The 23,469-nt window shown below is 35.4% G+C and overlaps 1 protein-coding gene across 1 annotated transcript in view; it reads left to right on the top strand.

Annotated features, from left to right (window-relative positions):
• LOC150101697 (ral GTPase-activating protein subunit beta) overlaps positions 1 to 23,469 on the top strand; it is a 778,187-nt gene that overhangs the window by 738,719 nt on the left and 15,999 nt on the right. Inside the window, 1 exon segment of the mRNA XM_090400967.1 lies at positions 17,918 to 18,034. Coding sequence (XP_090257093.1) covers positions 17,918 to 18,034 — 117 coding nt within the window.

Genomic DNA, 23,469 nt, shown 5'->3' with positions numbered 1-23,469 from the left:
AAAAAATGAAATTAAAAAAATCCACTAATAATAAATAATCCTTTACAAAATTAAACTGTTATATTAATTGATGCATTAGTTAAATCATCCGTTTATACAGTTAGTTATGTCCGTACACCACTTTGTATTGTCATGAAATGTGATTATGTAATTTATGGTAGACATAAATATAAAAGGATCATTAGGGGGTGCTTAAGGGTCAAAGCTGTATAACTGAGAGGAGACCTCCACATAGCCTTTAAAGGAATGCGGAGAACCGACCAGGGCTTCTGACCTAATGTCCAATCCTCACCTTCTCGTGGTGCACCCTGTTGGGTATCTACTTTGATACTGAACGAACAAGGATGGGCTGGCAATTTGGGATTTAGCCGACCAAATTGTATTCTTATTGGTTAAACCAAAATAGAAAATGATGGTACAACATGACAAAATTTCATGCCGACTGGGGCGTCGCCCGGTTAAACAAGGCCCCCATTGTTTTCGCCAGGGAACCAGGGTGAACAGCGAAAAGTCAGCTACTGGAACAAATCTGAAAACAAACCCCAACTCAACATCACCAGAGTTAAAGATCGGTACTATCAATGTAAGAAGCCTGAATGGCAAAGAAATGGAGCTAGCTGAGGAATTAGATAAGTACCAGATCGACATAATAGGGGTGACTGAAACAAAAAAGACCAAAACTGGTGAGATCTTTCTGAGCAATAAATACAAAATGTTATATTCAGTCAATGACAATCACGGAAAAGAAGGAGTAGCCATAGTATTCAACACAAAATACGAGGCTAATCTTCTTGAATGGCAGTCAGTCTCAAGTAGAGTAATGTGGGCAAATATGAGAATGAGGAACTGGACAATGAGACTTATTTGTGCCTATGGTCCCACAGAAGGTTCTACTAAGGTAGAAGTGGAAGAATTTTTTGAGGCTTTAGAAAAAGCAACTGACACAATGAAAAAGGAAAAGTTGGTCCTTGTTGGGGATCTAAATAGTAGAGTAGGAAATGATTGTCAGACATACAAAAATATTTTGGGAAAATTTGGAGAAAAGAGCAAAGCTAATAATAATGGCAAATATCTGTTGGATTTCTGCTCAGGACATGGACTTGTTATTACTAACACCATGTTCCAACATAAAAATGTGCACAAATTCACATGGAGAGAAGAGGCTAGGAATAAGAAAAGTCTCATTGACTATGTTATTGTTGATAGTGATGTTTTCTCCCTGGTGCAGGACACCAGAGTGTACAGAGGATTTGAAATTGGAAGTGATCACTATTTAGTCTTGAGCAGGATAAAATTGAATTTCATATTGAAAAGAAAAATATGTAAGAAAGTTTTAAAGCGAATAAAAGTTGAGCAGCTCTCAGATGCGAACTGTAGACTAAAATACACAAAGATTATTGAAGAAAAAATGAAAGAGTTTGAGAACAGGAATCAAACCTTGGAGATTCAGTGGCAAACTTTGAAGAAAACATTGATTGATTCTGCCAGAGAGGCATGTGGTGAGGTTGTGTGCAAGGATAAAAAAATCAGAACTCCCTGGTGGACACAGGAAGTTAAAGAGGCAGTGAAGGAAAAGAAGAAAGCTTATCAAAAGTTCCTGGCAAATAAGTCAGCTTTTATTCTTACAGAATACAGAGACAAATGTAAGAAAGCTAAACAGTGTGTAAAACTAGCTAAACAAAAGTCATGGGAGGACTTTGGCAAGAATATAGAAAATAAATATCAAGAAGGTGGCAAAATATTCTGGAGGTTGTTGAAGAAGCTTAGGAATGGAGGAAAGAGTGCTGTAAAAGAAATTAGAGATGATAAAGGTGACATGAAAACAGGAGAAAAAGATATCCTTGAAGTATGGAGTAATTATTTTGAAAAACTGCTAAATGAAACAAGCAGTGATGACAGCACAGTGATAAAAAACACTGACCAGGCATGCAGTCAGGAATACATATCCATACTTGAAGTAGAAAAAGCCATCAAAGGCTTGAAATGTGGAAAGGCAGCTGGAGTAGATGATATTCGACCAGAAATGCTGAAGCATGGTGGTATAAGAGTCTTACAGTGGCTGCACTGCATAGTTCAGAAAGCCTGGACAGAGGGACGAATTCCTGATGATTGGAGTAGAGCTCTCATAGTACCCATATATAAAAAGGGAAATAAAACTGAATGTGAGAATTACAGAGGTATTTCATTACTGAGTGTTCCTGGCAAGATCTATGCAAGTATACTTGAGAAACGGTTGAGAAGAATTGTGGAAGAAAAGCTTGATGAAGAACAAGCTGGATTCAGGCCAAATAGAGGCTGTCAGGATCAGATCTTCACTTTACGACAAATAGTCGAGAAAGCATGGGAATATAACAAAGATCTGTATTTAAGTTTTGTCGATTTGGAAAAGGCATATGACAAGGTGCCAAGAGAGAAGCTATTCAATACACTGCAGTTATATGGTGTCAATGGGGCATTATATCAAGCAATACTTAGTCTTTATTTGAGTTGTAAGTCAGCAGTTAGAATTGAAGGAAGTACAGGAAGATGGTTTAATGTTAAATGTGGTGTGAGACAAGGATGTACATTATCCCCTCTGTTATTCATTATCTATATGGATCACATTATGAAGGAATGTGGTATTAAACCTGATATCAAAATTGGAGATGTTAATGTCAGCTCTTTGCTTTATGCGGATGATGTTATACTTCTAAATAAATCCGCTACAAGTCTGCAAGATTCTCTGACTAAATTGAATAGCTGTTGTAACAGATATGGTATGAAGGTCAGCAATAAAAAGACAAAAACAGTGAAAATAGGCAGAATCATTGAAAATGTCAACTGTGTTGTGAATGGAGAACCTGTGGAACAAGTAAAACATTTCAGCTACTTAGGCACGATTTTTACTGAAGATGGTAAATTAAATATAGAAATAGACAACAGAATCAGCAAAGCTGGTATGGTGGGAAGTCAATTGAATAAATTCATATGGAATAAAAAAGAAATTAGTCGGAAGACTAAATTAGCTGTATACAAGACAGTGTTCAAACCAGTTTTAACTTATGGATCTGAGAGCTGGGTCAGAAGTAAAACACTTGACCAAAGACTAGAGACCGCAGATATGAGAGTCCTGAGAAAGATTAGAGGCGTGAACAGATGGCATCAATGGCAATATCATATTAAAAATGAGGATATTAGGATAGAACTTGACATTATCAGCATCCAGGAATGTGTTAGCAGAGCTAATCTCAGGTGGTATGGTCACTTAAATAGAATGGGAGAGGAAAGATTAGCAAAACAAGTGTTCTCTGCCAGGTTGGCAGGAAAACGACCCAGAGGAAGACCAAGATATAGGTGGATTGATACGGTACAAAGTGCCTTAGACGATAAAAATATAAGATCTGATAATGTTGGAGTCTTGACAAGTAACAGACTGATTTGGAGGAAAATTGTAGATAGGAAGTTAGAAATGATGTAATTTTTTCATGTAGTACTGTCATATCCTGTACACCCCTTGAGGGTACATGGCAGGAATTTGATGATGAGGATCATTTATAAACTTTGTAGTCTAAGTGTGTGTGGGGGGGGGGTGGAATTTTTTTTTTTTTTTTTTTTTTTTTTTTTTTTTTTTTTATTACAGCCTGGTCTCTTTTGATTTTCAGAACTTTTGCTACTGTTATACTTCAACCTTTTTTTGAAATGATTTCGCATTGGAGGTTTAATGGTGAATTGATAGCACTAAGAAAGGATTAAAACCATTCATCTTCAGGAGAACAACTAACACTTGTAATACAACACACACACACACACACACACGAAGGCAATACAATACTAAATGAAACATGGATATGACTAAAGTCCTTATATGGATGATTGTAGGAGGCCTAGGATGTAAATAGCATCTGATGTTATATGTTATAATTCCAGAATTCTTTTAATGTCAGGTTGGCTTCTCCGTCATTCACCATGAAATATTGTTGAAGTGAATGTGAGCGTATATAGTACTTTGTCTAAAAGTTTGCAATGACAGTGATGATCCATTAGTTGAATCACTGAGATAGTGTTTGAGTGCAAAAATTCATTTTTATGAATCCTGGGGGGGGGGGTATTTAAGGTTTAAACTATAAGCTTATGTATTATTGACAAATTGGAGAGCCTTCTTCACTAAAGATATCTTACTGCTGGTGTAAAATAAATCACCAACCATTGCGAAAAAGCTTCATGGATCACGCCTTTCATTACTACTCTAAAAGCCATGTTCTTCAATGCTCTCAGAATGATGAATAAGGAGTAGCTTCTTTTGATACCTTGTGTCCTTGCAGTTATTTGTCCTTTATTATAAGTGTTCTTTTGATCATCTTTTTTTTTTAGAAGAAATTACTCATAAAAGTCCAACCCTTGGAAAAGTTAATAACCTTTGATAAGATCTTCAAAATATTCTATGAATTCATTAGCTGCAGCTTTATCTGCTGATGCTGCTTACCCATGCCTCATAATCTGTTTGATCTCAGTTCTATTCTTAAAATGTCTAAACTACTTATAACATTCTTTAAATTTGAATGTGCAACTTGGATCTTTATCAGATCAGTAAATATGCTCCATGCTTTCTCATCATTTCTGCTGACACATCCATATCTTATATCTCTTTGCAAATGACTTCAGTAATTTCTTTTTATGAAGCAGCAAAATTATCTCCATTGGTTTAACCATTTTTATAGAGAAGAAAATTTTACTACCTTAGCTTGACCACTTTTATTTAGCCTTGTGCATACTTATGTCTTATAGTTGACAATAATGCATATCTGTTTTTCTTATCTTATTATCTCTCAAGTTTATCATGGAGATTGAAAAAGACAAGTTATCCTTTTTTAGACATCCTTCTCATCCGCTCACCTTCAGGTATTCTGACAACAGCAGTATACAGAAAATCCACTTTTACTGGACTTTCAGTCTCAAACAATCTGTGCCCATCATCCTTATCAAAAAACAGGAATTAAAATATGTTTAATTCGATGAGCTAGAACTAATTGCTCAACTCCCCACGAATTACAGAAAGAACTTTCAACTATCAAACATCACATGAAATTAAATGGCTTCTCCGAAAAGACTACACAACATTTGTTTGATTCCTACAATCCTATCCAGAACAACAAAGAATCAATACGTTGAGTTCCAATTTCATATATTTCTGGAATCTCAGAACCAATTTCAAGAATTCTGAAGAAATATATCATTTAACAGCCACTTATATCCCTATTAACAAAATATCCACATATTTCCCATCTTCTAAAGATAAACGCTCAACTGTGTCTCTGTCTAGTGTATATCAAGTTCCTTGTAAACTGCAATCTGACGTCGATAGAGCATCCGATTTGGACAAATCGGACGCTCTATAAAAAAAAATACAAGAACATCAATCGTACATTCTTCACAACAAATCCGATAAGTCTGGATTGGCACAGCATGGTATAGAGACAAGCCACAACATTCTCTGATCCAGGACTCTCCTTCTACACAGATGTTGCTATAAATTCGAACCTATTCAAAGAGAGTGTGCTGAGACCTAACTTCAACATCCTAACTTGAATCGAAATGATTGCCTATCCTTGTCAAAAAAAAATGGGAAAGCTTAATCAGGGTAACAAACAATTTTTTTTTTTTTTTTTTTTTAAATCGAAACCTAATTCCTACATTAGTCTAATGTTATCCTTAATTGAATTTATAAATTAAGATTGTTATATGAAATTGTGAATTAATACCTATAATTTATTCATCACTCTGATGAAATTTACCTCTCTTTAGTGCTTAGCAATGTAACATCATGTGCTCGTTCTACTTTTGAATGATCAGTTGTTTGTATTCCACCTTGTAGAAACTGTTCCTATCAAGCCAATGAGGATAGTCTGTTATTTTCAGACTGAAATATTTGGCAAATATTAAAATATTCTTGTGCTAACATGTTTATATTTCTTAATTTCAAATGTCACAAGTATCTCTCAAGAAGGAATCTTGTTATATTGCATGAAATGAGACAAAAAAACAAAACAAAACTGAAGTTTGTTTTTTCCCTCTGACTGATTGGAAATAAAAACAAATCTCTTTACTAATAAATACACACAGAGTGACTCAAAATTAGGATGGAGCATGAAAAAACATATTGAATGCAATTTATAAGGCTTTAATATGCCACACCTGGATTCCATGGGGATGAAGTGGTGGAGAGGATCCAGAGAAGTTATAAAGATTGTGGCAGGTCTACAGAATGTCTAGCTGATAGACAAAAAAGAGGAGACATAAGAGAAGCATATGCTATTAAGGGAGTTTTATAGGATTGACACTGAACACTTTTTTCAGTACATATCAGATAGGGAGAGAACAAGGGGCTACCCATGGTAACTGTGTACATGTGTGGTTAGTAATGGTATTTAAGACTAAATTTTCTGCTTGGATAGTTGTAAATGGGTGGATTGGGTTGTCAGAAGTGGTTGTGAATGGTTCATCAGTAAATGAGTTTAAGGAAAGGTATGATAGGTATTGTGTGAATAATAGATTTCTCATGTTGAGTCATCTGACTCCATGGAGATATGAAGATACCTGTATAATAATACAGTGTGTTTTAATATTGATTTTATGTCTTAAGATCTTTGTGGATTCAGTTAAGTGGACACCCTCTGTACATGTACAAATAAAGCCAAAGTATATAGTGTATATATATTTTATAGTTCTTAAATGTTTACAAAAGTGCCAATTAAATATTGCTTTTGGATGAAGAACTACAATGAACTTTTAATCTATTAAGGATGATGTGTATAATACCATCTATAATCCATAATTAAAGGATTAAAATCAATGGCACTTCTAATATAAAAATGATCCTCAAAATTTTTTTAATGATGCCTATGACAAGTGATGAATGATTGAAAATGGTTAAGAATTACCTACGAGGGGCGGCTGAAAAGTTCTGATAAACACTTAGAACAAAAACGATATTAAAGCAACTAATATAACCACAAGAAAGAACATGTCTTAAAACCCTTTGACCCCCCCCCCCCCATGTTTCATCAAATTGTAATTTGTTCTTTTTCTTTTAGTATATATAAAAAGACATGTCAGACGTTTGAAGAAATTTCAAGACACAAAGGTGCAGGCCGTCATCAAGTTTTTCATGCTGCAAGAAAAGTCTGCAACTGGAATTTGCCAAACTTTGTGTGAGACTTAAAGGGACTGTGCCTCAGCATATCCAATAGTTTCCAGATGGATGGCCAAGTTTAAAACTAGGCATCCTGAGACAACAGATGTCCCCAGGTCAGGAAGACCTTCCACGGTGATCACACCCGAAAACATCGATGCAGTGCATGCCGTGTACCTTGATGATAGAGAAATACCAGCCAAAACATTGCATAGACTCTGGGGATGTCTGGGATTGAGCTGGCATTATTATCCACCAACATCCAGACATGCAGAAGCTCTCAGCAAAATGGATCCCCAAATGTTTGAATGCCAACCAAAAGAGGGAACATGTGCTGTCATCTCAAAGGATTTGGGGTCATTTTGAGAAATCAGGTGCAAACGTTTTGGACATATTGTGACTTTTGATGAAACGTTGCTTCATCACTATGACCCAGAGACCAAACAACAGTCAGTGGAGTGGAGACACAAAGGTACTTCAAGGCTAAAGAAGTTCTAAACCCAAAAGTCAGCAAGAAGAGTTCTTGCCATTGTCTTTTTTGGAATATGGATGGTGTGATCCTTACCAAGTACCTCAAAAAAAGGTGAAACTGTAACATCAGCAGTTTATTCAACACTCTGAAGGAATTGAAGGAAGTGCTGAAGGAAAAATGTCGTGAGAAACTGAGCACAGGTGTTGTTTTTTGCAGGACAGCACACCTGTTCACACTGCTCATGAAACCCAACAGACAATGCACAGCTTGGGCTTTCAATGTTTGCCTCTTCTCTTCTTCTTCTTTGGTGCATCAATCTAAAGATTGGTTAGTTATAGCATCACATCATAACATCCTGTCTTGTGACCTCCTTTTTATCTCTTCATAACTCTTAGCATCAGTTAACATCATTATGTTATTTATATATGAAATTCTTAGTCTGCCTCGTGGCCTCTTTCCTTCTACAGTCCCTCATGCCTCAGATGGTGTCCAATTAGGCTTTTTCTTCTCTTATTGATGTTCATTAGTGAACACTCTTCATGAACTATATAGTTTTTGATGTCTGGTTTTGTTAGCATTTAGGCCTCACAACCATATAATGCAATGCTCCATATGTAGGTTTACACTAGCCTTTTTTGAGCTGGATGCTAAGTCCTTTACTGGTAAAAATGTTTCTTCTGTTGTAGAATGCCTTTTTTTGGCCAAGATTATTTGTGCTTTAATATCTGATTGGTTTCTTCCATCTTCTGTGATAAGACTTCTATGATATTTAAGAGAGGATACCTGATGTATTAGGTTATTATTTATTTCAGGTTTATTTTCTTTGGATTTGTTTTACTTGTAATTAATAGTTTTGTTTTCTTATAATTAATTTTTAGGCTGTACTATGCGAAAATTTCTTCCATCTTTGTCAGGGTGGATTTCAGCTTGTCTTCATTATCAGCTGTAACTGCTATATCATCCGCAAACCATAGCCAATTAATATCAATTCCATTTATCTTAATTACTGTTTCTATTATTTCTTATAATTTCATTTTAAAAATTTTTATGGAATTTACAACCGTGTTAAAAAAAAACTTTTTTTATTATCCCGACGTTTCAATCTTCACATCAAGATAAGTATACAGAACAAGCTGAGTTACATCATTAACTGTAAGCTAGGAGAAACAATGATTTGATCACATGTTATTCTACTGGCATGACCTCTGGTGGGAAAAAAAAAAAAAAATTAAAAATAAAATAAAATAAAAATAAATTTTTACATCAAGCTAAATTTTATTTTTACAATGACACGAATAAACATTCTTTTAGATGGTTTTCTTTCAGAAACAATTGGTGTCCTATTTTTAGTATTACAATTCTTATTTTTGATTTACAATACTGGATTTTCTACAGTCCTGTTTATAGTTGTTCTTGGTGAGGAAGGTCGAATATATACTTTCCATATGTTTGGGATTTTTAAACCATCATTGTTGTTCAGATTGGGGTGGTTGCTGATAACCTTACAGGCTTCCTTGAATTTCCGTTCATACCATGTTGTAGTGTGATGTAGACAGCTGGTGGTTTTCCAATCAATTCTGTGTAAGGTATTCAGGGCATGATCAGAAAGGCCAGCTTCACCATAATTATTATATTTAATGTGTCGTTTATGTTCTTTTTGTCTAATAGGAATAGTGCATCCTGTTTCTCCTATATATGGTATGTTGCAAGTACAATAAATCCGGTATACTCTAGGGTGAGCTAGTGGAGGGAGTGGGTCTTTGGATGAGTTGAGTAAGTTTTTTAATTTTGCAGGAGGTTTAAAGGTGGCTTTGAGGTTGTACTTTTGTAGTACTCTGTTTATTTTGTCTGATATTCCTTTAATGTAGGGAATGGTTATAGTTTTACTGTAGTCTGGTTTGTCTTTGTTTTTTATTGTGGTTTTGTAAAGAATTTTGTTTATAGTATTTTGGCTGTATCCGTTTTTTTGTAGGTTATTACTGATAATTTTAAATTTGTCTTTCAGTGCCTGTTCACTGGAACAAATCGTCTGAGCTCTGTTTTTTAGCATGTTGATGACACCTTGCTTTTGTGTTGGGTGGTGGTAGGAGTTTATGTGTATATATTGGCCCATATGTGTCGGTTTTTGGTAAACAGTGAAGGAAAGATTGCCCGAGGGAAGACGTGTGAGAAGTGTATCTAGAAACGGAAGTGTGCTGTGTTTTTCAATTTCAATTGTGAATTGTATGCGTTTGTGTTGTTTGTTTAGGTGGCTAAGGAATGTGTCTAATGTCTGGCGGCCATGGGACCAGATCGAGAAAACATCGTCAAAGTATCTAAGCCAGACTTTGGGTTTTAGAAGGGAGGAATCTAGGGCAAGTTGCTCAAAATGTTCCATGTAAAAGTTAGCAGTGGGGGGGGGGGGGGGGGGATAATGGCGAGCCCATGGCTGTGCCTTCTTTTTGTAAGTAGAAGGCATTTTACCATACAAAATAACCCTACCGTAATACATGCGCAAAAAGCGCCATGATATCTGGAGGGAATTTGTTCTGTAGGAGAAGGATTGTGTCATTGATTGGGACATTCGTAAAGAGGGCAGAGACGTCAAAACTGAGTAATAAATCATCTTTTTCTAATGTAATGTCTTTGATGATGTTTATGAAGTGTTGTGTGTTTTTGATATAGGAAGGGGAATGACCTACCAACTCCTTGAGTGTTGCCGCTAATTTTTTAGCTAAGTGATACGTCGGGCTATCAATTCCTTCAACGATAGGTCTTAGCAGGGTGTTTTCTTTGTGAATTTTTGGTAGCCCGTAAATTCTTGGGGAGTGCATGTAGTGAGGGAACAGTTTTTTGACTGTATCTGCGGGCCATGTGGTAATTGATTTAAGTAGTTTCTCTGTTTTGTTTTTGTTCTGTTAGTTGGGTTGTAATTAACTAATTTGTATGTGTTATTGTCAGAGACCAGCAGATTCATTTTTTTCTATATAAGTGGTACGGTTTAAAATGACAGTGGCATTTCCTTTATATGCTCCGTTTATTACTATGTTCGGATTTGTTTTAAGTAATTTTATCGCTGTTAATTCGTGTTTAGTTATTTTGCTTGTTATTGTTTTGTTATGGTTTAAAATGTTCGCAGTTTCTATATATTTTGTCTGCTATGTTATTAGGCATGAATCTTAGGCCTCTTTCTATATTACAAATAACTTCAAGTTTGTCTATCATTTTTGGTGCTATAGCAAAATTTAAACCTTTGTTAAGTATAGAGATTTCGTCTTTTTTTAGAGCATGGTTAGATAGGTTAATTATGTTATTGATACCTGTGGGTGATTGGTGGCTCCTGTTGTTTCTTGCTTTTGGTTGGTTGTTGTTGTTCACTATGGCAAACTTTGAATATGGCGGCTGGTTTTGTCTTTCTTTTAGTCTTTGAAATTTGGAAATTAGGTTTTCTTTCTTCGTTTGTTGGATGTGGTTTGCCGTGTTGTCCGTAATCCTATGAACAAAATGCTCTACAAAACCATAATAAAAAACAAAGACAAACCAGACTACAGTAAAACTATAACCATTCCCTACATTAAAGGAATATCAGACAAAATAAACAGAGTACTACAAAAGTACAACCTCAAAGCCACCTTTAAACCTCCTGCAAAATTAAAAAACTTACTCAACTCATCCAAAGACCCCACTCCCTCCACTAGCTCACCCTGGAGTATACCGGATTTATTGTACTTGCAACATACCATATATAGGAGAAACAGGACGAACTATTCCTATTAGACAAAAAGAACATAAACGACACATTAAATATAATAATTATGGTGAAGCTGGCCTTTCTGATCATGCCCTGAATACCTTACACAGAATTGATTGGAAAACCACCAGCTGTCTACATCACACTACAACATGGTATGAACGGAAATTCAAGGAAGCCTGTGAGATTATCAGCAACCACCCCAATCTGAACAACAATGATGGTTTAAAAATCCCAAACATATGGAAAGTATATATTCGACCTTCCTCACCAAGAACAACTATAAACAGGACTGTAGAAAATCCAGTATTGCAAATCAAAAATAAGAATTGTAAACCAATTGTTTCTGAAAGAAAACCATCTAAAAGAATGTTTATTCCTATCATTGTAAAATAGAATTTAGCTTGATGTAAAAATTTATTTTTTATTTATTTAATTTTTTTTTTTCCACCAGAGGTCGTGCCAGTAGAATAACATGTGATTAAATCATTGTTTCTCTAGCTTACAGTTAATGATGTAACTCAGCTTGTTCTGTATACTTATGTACGTTCCAGATGATGATCTTGATGTGAAGATCGAAACGTCGGGATAATAAAAAAAGTTTTTTTAACACGGTTGTAAATTCCATAAAAATTTTTAAAATGAATGCTGATCACCGTGTAACCCGAAAAGAAAGGATTCTTATAATTTATTTCTTAGTTTTTTAATGTAGAGATTAAACAGTATGGGTGAAAGTGAGCAACCCTGTCTTACACCTCTATGTATTCTTGCTATTGCGATTTTTGTTTTATTGCTAGCTGTTTCTATTAAGGCTTCTTGGTGCTTATAAAGATTAAATACGAGCCTTCTATCTCTCCAATCTACTTTTATTGTTTTTAGGAGGCGAAACGTTTGGTTCCAGTCAATACTATCGAAGGCTTTCTCCAAGTCAAGAAAGACTATCAGAGTATTTTAATTCTTCTCAAATCTTCTTTCGATAACCGTTCTTAGAGCTAGGATTGTTTCTTTTATCCCTTGCTGTTTCCTGAATCTGAACTGGTCATTGCGACGACATACTCTTCAGCCTTCTTAGTTAGTCTTTTTTGTATAATTTTTAGTAGTATTTTTGAAGCATGTGATATTAAGCTTATAGTTCAATGATTTTCACACTTGTTTGCATTATTTACTTTAGGAATGAGTATGAAAGAGCAGTGTGTAAAATCTTTGGAAATGATCCCTGCTTTATACGAGGGTGGTCTGAAAAGTTCTCGGCCTAACATGAAAAAACTAATTTATAATTTCAAAACTATTTTTATTTTTCAACATAATCTCCCTTAAGACTAATACATTTATTTCGGTGATGCTCCACCGCCATTATCCTATCCCTGTAGTGGTTCTCAATAAGATCTACAAAATAACCCTCTACAGCTGTAATCACCTCTTGATCGGAAGAAAAAGCTGAGTTTTAGTTTTGGGAAGAGATAGAAGTCAGAGGGAGCCAAATCTGAGGAATAGGGTGGATGTTCTAACAATTAATAGTGCAGATCCCTTAATTTTCCCATTACTAAAACACCTTAGTGGGCAGGTGCATTATCCTGACGAAAGATGATTTTTTTTTTCTGCAAACTGGGTCTTTGCTCACAAATTTTTTCGGCTAGTCTGGTTAAAAGATCAGAATAAAATTCCGTGGTTATTGTTTTACTCTTTTCAAGATAATTAATAAAAAAATGCCTTTAGCATCCTAAAACACCAATGCCAAGACCTATCCTGCTGATGGTAGCGACTTTGTCTTTTTTGGCACTGAACAACCAGCTTCTGTCCACTACTTTTACTATTGTTTGGATTCTGGTGTGTAATGGTGAATCCAAGTCTCATCCATAGTAATAAATCAACGCACAGTTTTATTCTTGTTAAAACACTCCAAGCACTGTTCAGAGATTTTCATGCAAGTGCATTTTTGATCTGCTGTGAACAAGTGTGGCACCCATCTTGCACAAAGCTTTTTCATTTGCGATTCTTCATACAAAATATATCCTACATGTTCTTTGAAATGCCTGTAGTCTCAGCAATTTCACACACTTTGACTCACCGGTCATCCAATACCATATCGTGCACTTGATAAATGATTTGTGGTGTTGTTACACTTTTTGGACGTCCTTCAGGTGGATCATCTTCAAGGCTGGTATGGCCATGTTTAAATTCGGCAGCCCATTTCTTAATTGTCGAAAATGAAGGAGAAGAGGGTCCATAAACCTTTATGAACTTCGAATGAATTTCTTTTGCCATTAAACCTTCTTTTACAAAGAATTTTATAACTGCACAATACTCAATTTTACTCTATTTGCAATTTCACATGGATGTTTATGACAGATGTACCAACTTAGAAAAATAAAAATCTTGCCGATAGTATTGCCAGCTATGGTCAAGGCTGAGAAGTTTTCAGACCACCCTTATATATATATATATATATATATATATATAATATTATCAACACCTGGTACTTGTTGCCTGACAATTTATTTAGTGCCCATTCAGATTCATCTTTTAAGTTGGACCAATTTCTTCCACATCAAGTCTTGTTTCATCTTCTATAGGCTTGGCATCTAGATCTTTTTCACTATATAGATCTTCTAAGTACTCCTTCTGTCTTTCCAAAGTTTCTTTCTTATTTATAAATATGTTCTCCTGCTTATTTTTGATAATTATTCTTCTTTATTTTTGGCTTATTCCTTTTATAATGTTATAAGCTTTATCAATTCTCTCTGTCTTTGTTAGATTTTCTATTTCTTTACATTTCTCTATATGCCATTGTTCTTTTGCTCCTTTACACTTTCTATTTATCATATTTTATATATGTTTATATTTGTCTTTGCTTTCTTCATTTAGCCAGGTTTTGTATTTTCTTCTTTCATCTGTTAGGTCTAGAATGTCCTGTGTAATCCATGGCTTTTTCATTTGCTTGTTCCTTAATCTTATGCGGTCATTAGCAGCCTTGATGATTGTATCCTTCAAGTGAGTCCATTTTTCCTCTGTTTTTCTTTTCCCTCTCTCCAGTTTTAATGCTTTCATCAGTTTGCTGTTTGTAGTTTCTATGGTTTTCTTCTGTTTTACAGGTTACTTATGTTCCATTTGGGCCTTTTTCCTTGGTTGTGACAGTTTTTTAAATTTCAGATTGCATTTCAATAAAACCAAATTGTGGTCACTGTCAACATCAGCTCCCTTATAACTTTTGCATGATTGTACTTGATTTTTAAATCTATTTCTTGTTATAATATAATCTATTTGGTACCTTCTTATATCCCGTAGCATTTTCCAAGTATATCTTCTTTTTTTGGTACCTCATACCAGCTACAGTGGAACCTTGGTTGTCGAACGACTCTCATCTCAAACAAATCGGTTCCCAAACATATTTTCCGAACAAAAAACGCACCGGTTTCCGGACAGAATCTCGGTTCCCAAATTGGCAAACCAGCAACCACGGGCTGAGATTACTGCTGGAGAGCGTAAGTTACACCATAGGCCCCGTCAGTGCAGACACCTGCTCGAATTTGCAGTACCTTTTCTTGATTTTTCTTCTTCTTCTTATTTTTTTTTTTTATAAATTATTATTAAATAAGCCACCATGGGGCCGAAGAAGGATAGTAATAGCAGCAAAGCGAAAAGAAAAGTTGTTAGAACCATGATAGAGGTGAAAAAAGAAATCATATCCAAATAAGAAAATGGTGTTCGTGTCTTGAATCAACGATCTGTACAATACTCAAAAATAAAGAGGTTAATTTTCGTCTATATTTTATCTATTTTTGTGTTTATTCTTTTTGTGTAAGATTTTATGCATGAAGTACTGTTATAAAGGTTTAAATAAGCAATCATCTGGGGTTCAGGAATGAATTAATCCATTTTACATTAATTCTTATGGGAAAATGGTTTCAGTTTTCAAACAAATTGGTTTCCGAACAGCCTTTAGAAACGAATTATGTTTGATAACTGAGGTTCCACTGTATTAGTCATGATCAGATTGAATTGGTGGCAGAACTCAACGTCTATCTCCTCTTTCATTTCGGCAACCAAATCCATACTTTCCCACCTCTCTGCCATCTTTGCCTTCACCAATGATTGCATTCCAATCACCCATGGCAATAAGATTATCTTCCTTTTTGGTGAGTTTGATTAGATTCTCAATATCTACGTATATTCTCTCAACTTCATCATCACTGAGACATGTAAGCTTGTATTATTATAATATTTGTTGGTTTTGCTTCTAGTTTTACCATTATCAATCTGCTGCTATGTTTTACTGAGTTGATTACTCTTCTTCCCCATTCCTTATTGTGAGCCACCGTGACTCCATTTTTTTGCCGTCTCGTCACCTGAATAAATGATTCTGTAATCACCACTCCAAAAGTCTCCAGTTCTGTTCTATCTCATCTCACTAATTCCCAATATGGCTATTTTTAATCTATCCATTTCTCTCTCCAAATTTTCCAGTTTTCCAATTTGTAGGAGGGTTCTCACATTCCACGTCCCAATGAATGTATGGAGCATTGTGCACTTTACTATCTCTTAGAATGTCCATCGATACTGCTATCTTACTAGAGAAAAATAGAACAAGGTGGTATCCCGTTGCCTTCTTTGTCCAGCAATAGCCTTCTAAAGATGCTCAGTGTGATAGCCATTTCTCATTCTTCATGATGGTCTGCCTACCACAGTATCCTTTACACTGTTGTCACTTATGGTGATCTTTCCGCTGATCAGGATGAAAGTTGTTGCTTCTCCAACTTCCAGCGGGCTGTAACTTATTGAATGGCGGTTACATCTCGCCATGTCACATACCCATCATTGGAAATGTGTGGCTTTTTATAGAGATAGCCATACCACCGTCTATCTCACCATTCCTGTTGGTAGATGCCATCCCATTGTCCATGACTACTTATTCACAGGTTTCCCTGTTTATTCGCAGCTAACCTCTGTATCCAGAGGCCATTCCCCCTATCCGCAACCTGGGGATGCACTTGGCAGCATGATACCCATGTCCCAAGCCTGCCTAACCCACCCAATTTGCCAGCTAGTTCCAGCTGACTATTTCCTATGCCCCAATTTAAAGAAAACTTGAAAGGAACAAAATTTATCACAGATGATGAAGTCATATCTGCAGCTGAGGAATGGTTTGTGCAATAAGGGAAAGACATTTTTCTCAGAAGATTGCAAATGATGCGGCAGTGTTGCAACAAGTGTATAATACTTCATGGTGAATATGTAGCATAATGTGTAAGTTACATGGTTCTACCTCAGTTTCTTCATGGTGAATATCACAACTTTTCAGCACATGAAACAACTTATTACAGACAGAAGTGTCTGATTTGTCACTTTTTTATTGGATCCCATATCAAAAGATACAATATATATGATATTATTGATTCTTTCACAAAAAAAAAAAATGGTAATAAACATATAAGTGCCATTTTATCTGATTATCTTAATTAATCTATTGTTTGTTATTTAAATTTATAAAAATTGTATTACCTTAGGTTGAGGCGAGTGGAAATATATAATTAGATATTTAGTGGGATGTTGCTTTAGACTGCATAATGTTGACAGATGTGATTCCGAGGTGAACAGGCAGGTGAGATTGGTGAGTGATGGGCAGGTAATGATAATAGATGACTTCAGCCATGGAAACATTAATTGGAAGCAAGAATCATGATTATTAAGGAAAATTAGTTCCTTTGTGATTACTACTTTTACATGACATTTGGTAGGAGTAGCAAAATGAACATAAATGTTGGATTTGATAATGATACATGATACGGTAATTATAGAAGTCGCCACAATGCCACCAGTGGAATAAGCATGTGAGTTTGATGACATGGTCGCTTGCTAGGTTGATGCAAAATTCACTGAAGAAAAGAGAAGTGTGGAACTACACAGCAGGAAATGATGATTCGTTTAGGGAAAAACAGACTGATGACTTTCCAAAAAGGGGATGCTATAAGATTGACACAGAAGAAAATGTTCAATACATGAGGAGTAGAGGAAAAACAAGGGGATCCTACTTAAAAGTTGTCTAAGAAATGTGGTTAGTAAGGCTATGCGACTAGGTTCTTTACTTGAAGAGTGGGGAATGAGTGGAATGGATTGTCAGAGGTCATTGTGAGCCCTTGTGAGTGAATAGGTTTAAGGAAATGTATGAAAGGTGTTGTGTTAATGGATAGAGTGGGTCTTCCACGATGAGTTTTTTGACTCCCTGGAGTACCCATATAAATAATAAGATTTATTTGTTTGTTTCTTAATTTTAATGATTACATGGTTTCACCTGGGGGGGGGGTGCTCACCTGTCACAGCCAAGTAACTTAGTTCTTTGGGAATCTTTGAAACCAAATTATTGCTCTGATAGGACAATTAATCCTATCTACATAGTATATTATATCTGTCAGTTGCATATTTTTTAATTACTGCATTTATATTATTTTTAGTTTGTTATAATAATAATAACACACTAAAAATAATAAAAATAACTAAAATATAATAAAAAATTTTAAATTGATAGCTATTGTTACTTCTATTCTTATAGAATGAGTTTGGCTCTGCCACTAGTTGATGGTATGGTTGTTAGTAGGCGTACGTTGGGTACGTTAGTACGGCAAACTGCATTGAATTTATGTCGAAGGAGAAGACTTGATGCTGAAAAGTAAGTTCATCATTATATATATATATATGTTATTGATTCTGATTTAGAAGTATTAAATTCATATAAAGTATAATTAGGAGAAGGCTAACAAAATAATTCTTGTAATGGTTCTATAATAATAATAATATATGTAGTGAGTTCAGAAAATTTCTAATTAGTACACTTTACTAATATTAGTAATGCAAATTTAAATGGTACTACAATCATAGTGAAGAATTTATGGAGACACAACATGTGTGTTAGAATGATTACTTTAATTAACATTAAGCAAGTAACAATCAATGTTCTGACCTCTGTATTGAGGTCATCATCAGGAAAACATGATGCTGCACTATACAAAAGTAAGATGAATCTAAATGTTTCTTAATCATTTAAACTAGCCTGACTTCTGGTGAGAAAGAAAGGAACTACATTAAACAATTTCTAAAGTCCTTTCATATTGAGATTTTCTTCTTTCTGGGGTTGTTTCGGTTGCTATATGGGTTGAAGATGAGTCCTCCATTCTTGAAATAATTAATCCATCATTTTTGTTCAGATTTGGATGATATTTCAGCATTTCACAAGCTTCTTTGTAATGTAGGGTATGGCCATACCCTACATTAGGGGCATTTTGGAAAAAATAGATAGAACACTATTTAAATATGACATTAAGATAACCTTTGGTTATCTTAATGTCTATAAAGAAATGAAGAAATTTACTTAGCTCCTCCAAAATTTACTATGTACCTGTAACCTAGATGAACACAAATGCCACATTAAATACCTCCACTGTGGTAAAACAGGCCTATCAGACCACACACTCCAAACATGCCACAGAATTGACTGGAAAGGCACTAAGTCCCTACACTGCACCAAAACCTGGTTTGAAAGATAATTCAAAGTTTGTGAAATGCTGAAACATCATCCAAATCAACAAAAAATGATGGATTAATTATTCCAAGATTGTGGAGAACCCATTTTGAACCCATATAGCAATCAGAATAACCCCAGAAAGATGAAAATCTCATTATGAAAGGACTTTAGAAATTATTTAATGTGGTTCCATTTTTTTTTTTTTTTCTCTCAACAGAGGTCAGGCTAGAATAAATGATTAACAAACATAAAGATTCATCTTATAGTGCAGCATCATGTGGCTTGTATCCTGTACATATGTATGTTTTCCTGATGGTGATGACCTCAGTACAGAGGTTTAAAAGTAGTTATTTATGGAGACACAACACACGTAGTGTGTGTTGTGTCTCCATAAATTCTTCACTATGACTGCTGACCACTGTGGAACCTAAAAAGAAAGGTACTACAATCAAATTATCTTTTTTAGATTGCTACATATTTGCCATTGTCATTGCAGTGTAATACAGCCTGAAACTCTTGCAATCTTTAATAGAGTAGATGTCATTGCTGCTTAATATTTCTTTGAATCATGCTTCCAGTTCATTCACCTGGTAGTGGTTATTTCCATTCAGGTACAGGAGTATGAGGGTGACTTCACCATACTTCATTGACATGTTCAATTACTGAATCTCAACCCAGTTGAGCATCGCTGGGATTTTGTTAATGATAATTCCACTTAGGAAAAGTTGTGAAGCTATTGCTCTTCAGTACTATTGTTGGGCTTAGTGTTTGATAATCTGGAAACCCTACTCTAGACCAGTCTTACTTTTTTAATCCACCTCAGGATTCCGATAAGTTAGAGTGATGCTCCATCACCTATAAAAGATATTTCCAAATATTCATTCATTCTGCAGCATGATTCAAACTTGCAGCCTGTTGCGAAAAAGCAAAAATACTATCCAGTTGACCAATCCAACTGTCTGATTTCAGGTTACCTTAGCCAGTCTAGTTGGCTAAGTGGATAGTGTCTCTACTCTTCTGTACATCATCAGATGTACAGGAGAGTAGAGACACCGGACTTCATCAGATGCCATATGGTCACTCCTTTCCAGCCTACTGGCTGTGGGTTTAAATCCTAATGCAGCATGGATGCTTATGTAATAGATAAATTTCATCGGATATGAGACCATCATAACCCTGTTTCTTAGAGACCTGAAATGCTTGAAAAAGTATCATATTTAAGCTCTAGAAAAGGGCTCCTGGAATATCTAATTGATAGCTCACCAACAGTAATAATGGTATTATTAGTTTACTGCTGTTCATGGGTGGGAATCAAAAAAATTCCTGGCCCAATTGGGCTTTGAAATTGAAGTACTATTTCAAACTGGTGGGGGTATGCATGTTTAATAGTAACTTTTACTTTTTTTTCTCCCATGTAGAACTGTAAACTGCAGTAGTGACATTTACAAATCAGAATTGACTGCACGTGAAATGATCATTGTCAACAAAAACTAAGGAATGCAGTGTCCCATCATTAGACTTAATTAATGAGCTTATATCAGATTTTTTTTAAAAAAAGATTCAATGGTATAAATGTGAATGGGGTTGTAATTAATTTTTATAATCTGTTAAAAAAGTTATTTAATAATGTTGTAATACATGTAGAACATATCAGGAAATTTAGTACAGACCTTGCTTCCATCCATCAGCTCATTGGACATCATCAGATGCCATATGGTCACTCCTTTCCTTGGTAATGTTCCTCGCCCACGTGGTCCTGTCATATGCCTTTCTGGAGACGTCAACTCTGAAAATCAGTCACTTCAGACCCACCATCCATCCATCTCATTGAAGGTTTACTCCTTTCTTTTTTTTTCATGAACTGTTACCTTCTATTACTGGCTTGAGAAGTCCTCATTCCATCCTTTCAGTGGGACCAAAGTATCTGAGCTTTCTTCTGTTAAAGTTTTGCCAATCCTTTCTAGCACCTATCCATTTGACTGCCTTTTCAGCAGCCTTCTGTAACACCACATCTCAAAAGCAGCTATCATTTTCTTATCTGGCTTCTTTAGGTTCCAATTTTCACATCCATAAATCGCTGTTGGAAAAACAACTGCATCCAAAATCCTCAACTTTATTCTCATGGAGATAGATCAATCCTTCCAGATTTTAGACAAGTCTCTGACTGTTGTTTTAACCATTCTAATCCTCTTCTGACATCTAACAGCAATTCTTCACTTTAATAATGGATCCCAGTTACTCAAACTTCTGGATTTCCTCAATTCTTTCTCCATTAAAGTACACTTGTTTCTCAAGAGCTTTCCTGTTTGTATTTCCTTTGAGAACCATAATCTTTGTTTTGCTAGGATTGAGTCGAAGTTTTCTGTTATTACAGAACTTGTTAACTTTATCAAGAATTTGTCCTAGTTCTTCCTTGTCATTACAGAAGAGTACGTTATCATCAGCATATCTCAGATAACTGATCAATCTACCACCTATCCTAATTCCTGTCTTCAATTTATCCAATGCTTCATTTATGATACCCCTCCGCATATATACTAAACAAGTGAGGAGAAAGTCAACATCCTTGTCTAACTCCTTTTTCAACCTAAAGTTAATCAGTTAATCCAACACCTGTTCTTACCATGACTTCTTGCTCCCTGTACAAGTTGGCTATCAACCTGATAGTGTATTGAGGACCCATTCTTTTCATTACATCCCACAGTTTCACATGCTGAACACAGTCAAAAGCTTTATAGTAGTCTAAGAAACACATTACCACAGGGAGTCTGAATTCTTTATATTTTTCTATGATCTCTCTAAGGCAAAGGATCTGATCTCTGGTACCCTTTCCTTTTCTAATTCCTCAGACATCTCTGCAATTACAAGCAATAGAGGAGATGTGCTTTGCATTAAGGGTAAATATTAAGATTAGTGATCAGAGCTTATACTACTTTTACCATGAGTTGCCTTGGTCTTGCACTACCTGTAGGATCAGCTAGACTTGCAACACTTGCAGGCGCAAACTTGACTTGTTTGTCTGTTTGCTTACTTGGGAAATGGAGTAAAACCAGGTTTAAAATAGCTTGGTAACTTTAACATATATATATATATTGGCGTACATATTTACTCGGTAGATAATGTTATTCTCGGTATTATAGTCATTGAAACTAATTTTCACACACACACGCACGCGAGAAAGAGAGAGAGAGAGAGAAAGAGAGGGTGGTCTGAAATGTTCTCAGCCTCGACCATAGATTGCAACACTATCGGCACGATTTTTTTTTTTTAAGTTGGTACACCTGTCATAAGCATCCATGTGGAATTGCAAGTCATTCTATCAAGTAGTTTGTTTTTATACAGCTGTTTGAAGTAAAAGTATTGTTTGTATCCGTTGAAGTGGATAAAATTGAGTATTGTGCAGTTATAAAATTCTTTGTAAAACAAGGTTTAACACCAAAAGAAATTCATTCGAAGTTCATAAAAGTTTATGGGCACTCTTCTCCTTCGTTTTCAAAATTAAGAAATGGGCTGCCGAGTTTAAACGTGGCCGTACCAGCCTTGAAGATGATCCATGTGGAGGACATGCAAAAAGTGTAACAACAGCACAAATCATTGATCAAGTGCATGAAATTGCTGAGACTATAGGCATTTCAAAAGAACATGTAGGATATATTTTACATGAAGAATTGCAAATGAAAAAGCTTTGCACAAGATGGGTGCCACGCTTGCTCACTGCATATCACAACAGATCAAAAACACACTCGCATGAAAATCTCTGAACAGTGCTTGGAGCATTTTTAATAAGAATAAAACTGATTTTGTGCATCAATTTATTACTATCGATGAGACTTGGATTCACCATTACACACTAGAATCCAAACAGCAGTCAAAACAGTGGACAGAAGCCGGTTGTTCAGCACCAAAAAAGACAAAGTCGGTTCCATCAACAGGAAAGATGGCATCGGTGTTTTGGGATGCTAAAGGCATTTTGTTTATTATCTTGAAAAGAGTAAAACAATAACTGGGGAATTTTATTCCAATCTTTTAACCAGACTAGACGAAAAAAATGATCTTTCATCAGGACAATGCACCTTCCCACAAAGGTGTTTTGGCAATGGGAAAATTAAGGGATCTGCACTATGAATCGTTGGAACATCCATGCTATTTCCCAGATTTGGCTCCCTCTGACTTCTATCTCTTCCCGAAACTAAAACTGTTTCTCGCTGTTCAGCATTTTTCTTTGAATCAAGAGGTGAATGCAGCTGTAGAGGGTTATTTTGCAGATCTTACTGAGAACCACTACAGGGACAGTATAATGGTGCTGGAGCATCACTGAAATAAATGTATTAGTCTTAATAGGGATTACGTTGAAAATTAAAAATAATTTTGAAATTATAAATTAGCTTTTTCATTGTTAGGCCAATAACTTTTCAGACTATCCTCAAAATAGAAAACAAAACCTAGTCATTCATTGACAGCACTAACGTACTGCAGGTTTGCAGCCTTTATGGGGGTTGCAAGTCACACACAAAATAATAATAAATGAATAAAATAAAATTGTCCTTTCAACTGAAGGTGAGTTAACTAGACTCACATGAATA

This window comes from Typopeltis vanoorti, chromosome 11 (genome assembly GCF_054136105.1).
Source record: "Typopeltis vanoorti isolate ZY-2024b chromosome 11, IOZ_Tvanoo_1.0, whole genome shotgun sequence".
NCBI classification, from domain to species: domain Eukaryota; kingdom Metazoa; phylum Arthropoda; class Arachnida; order Uropygi; family Thelyphonidae; genus Typopeltis; species Typopeltis vanoorti.
This window is presented reverse-complemented; position numbering and strand designations above follow the sequence as displayed.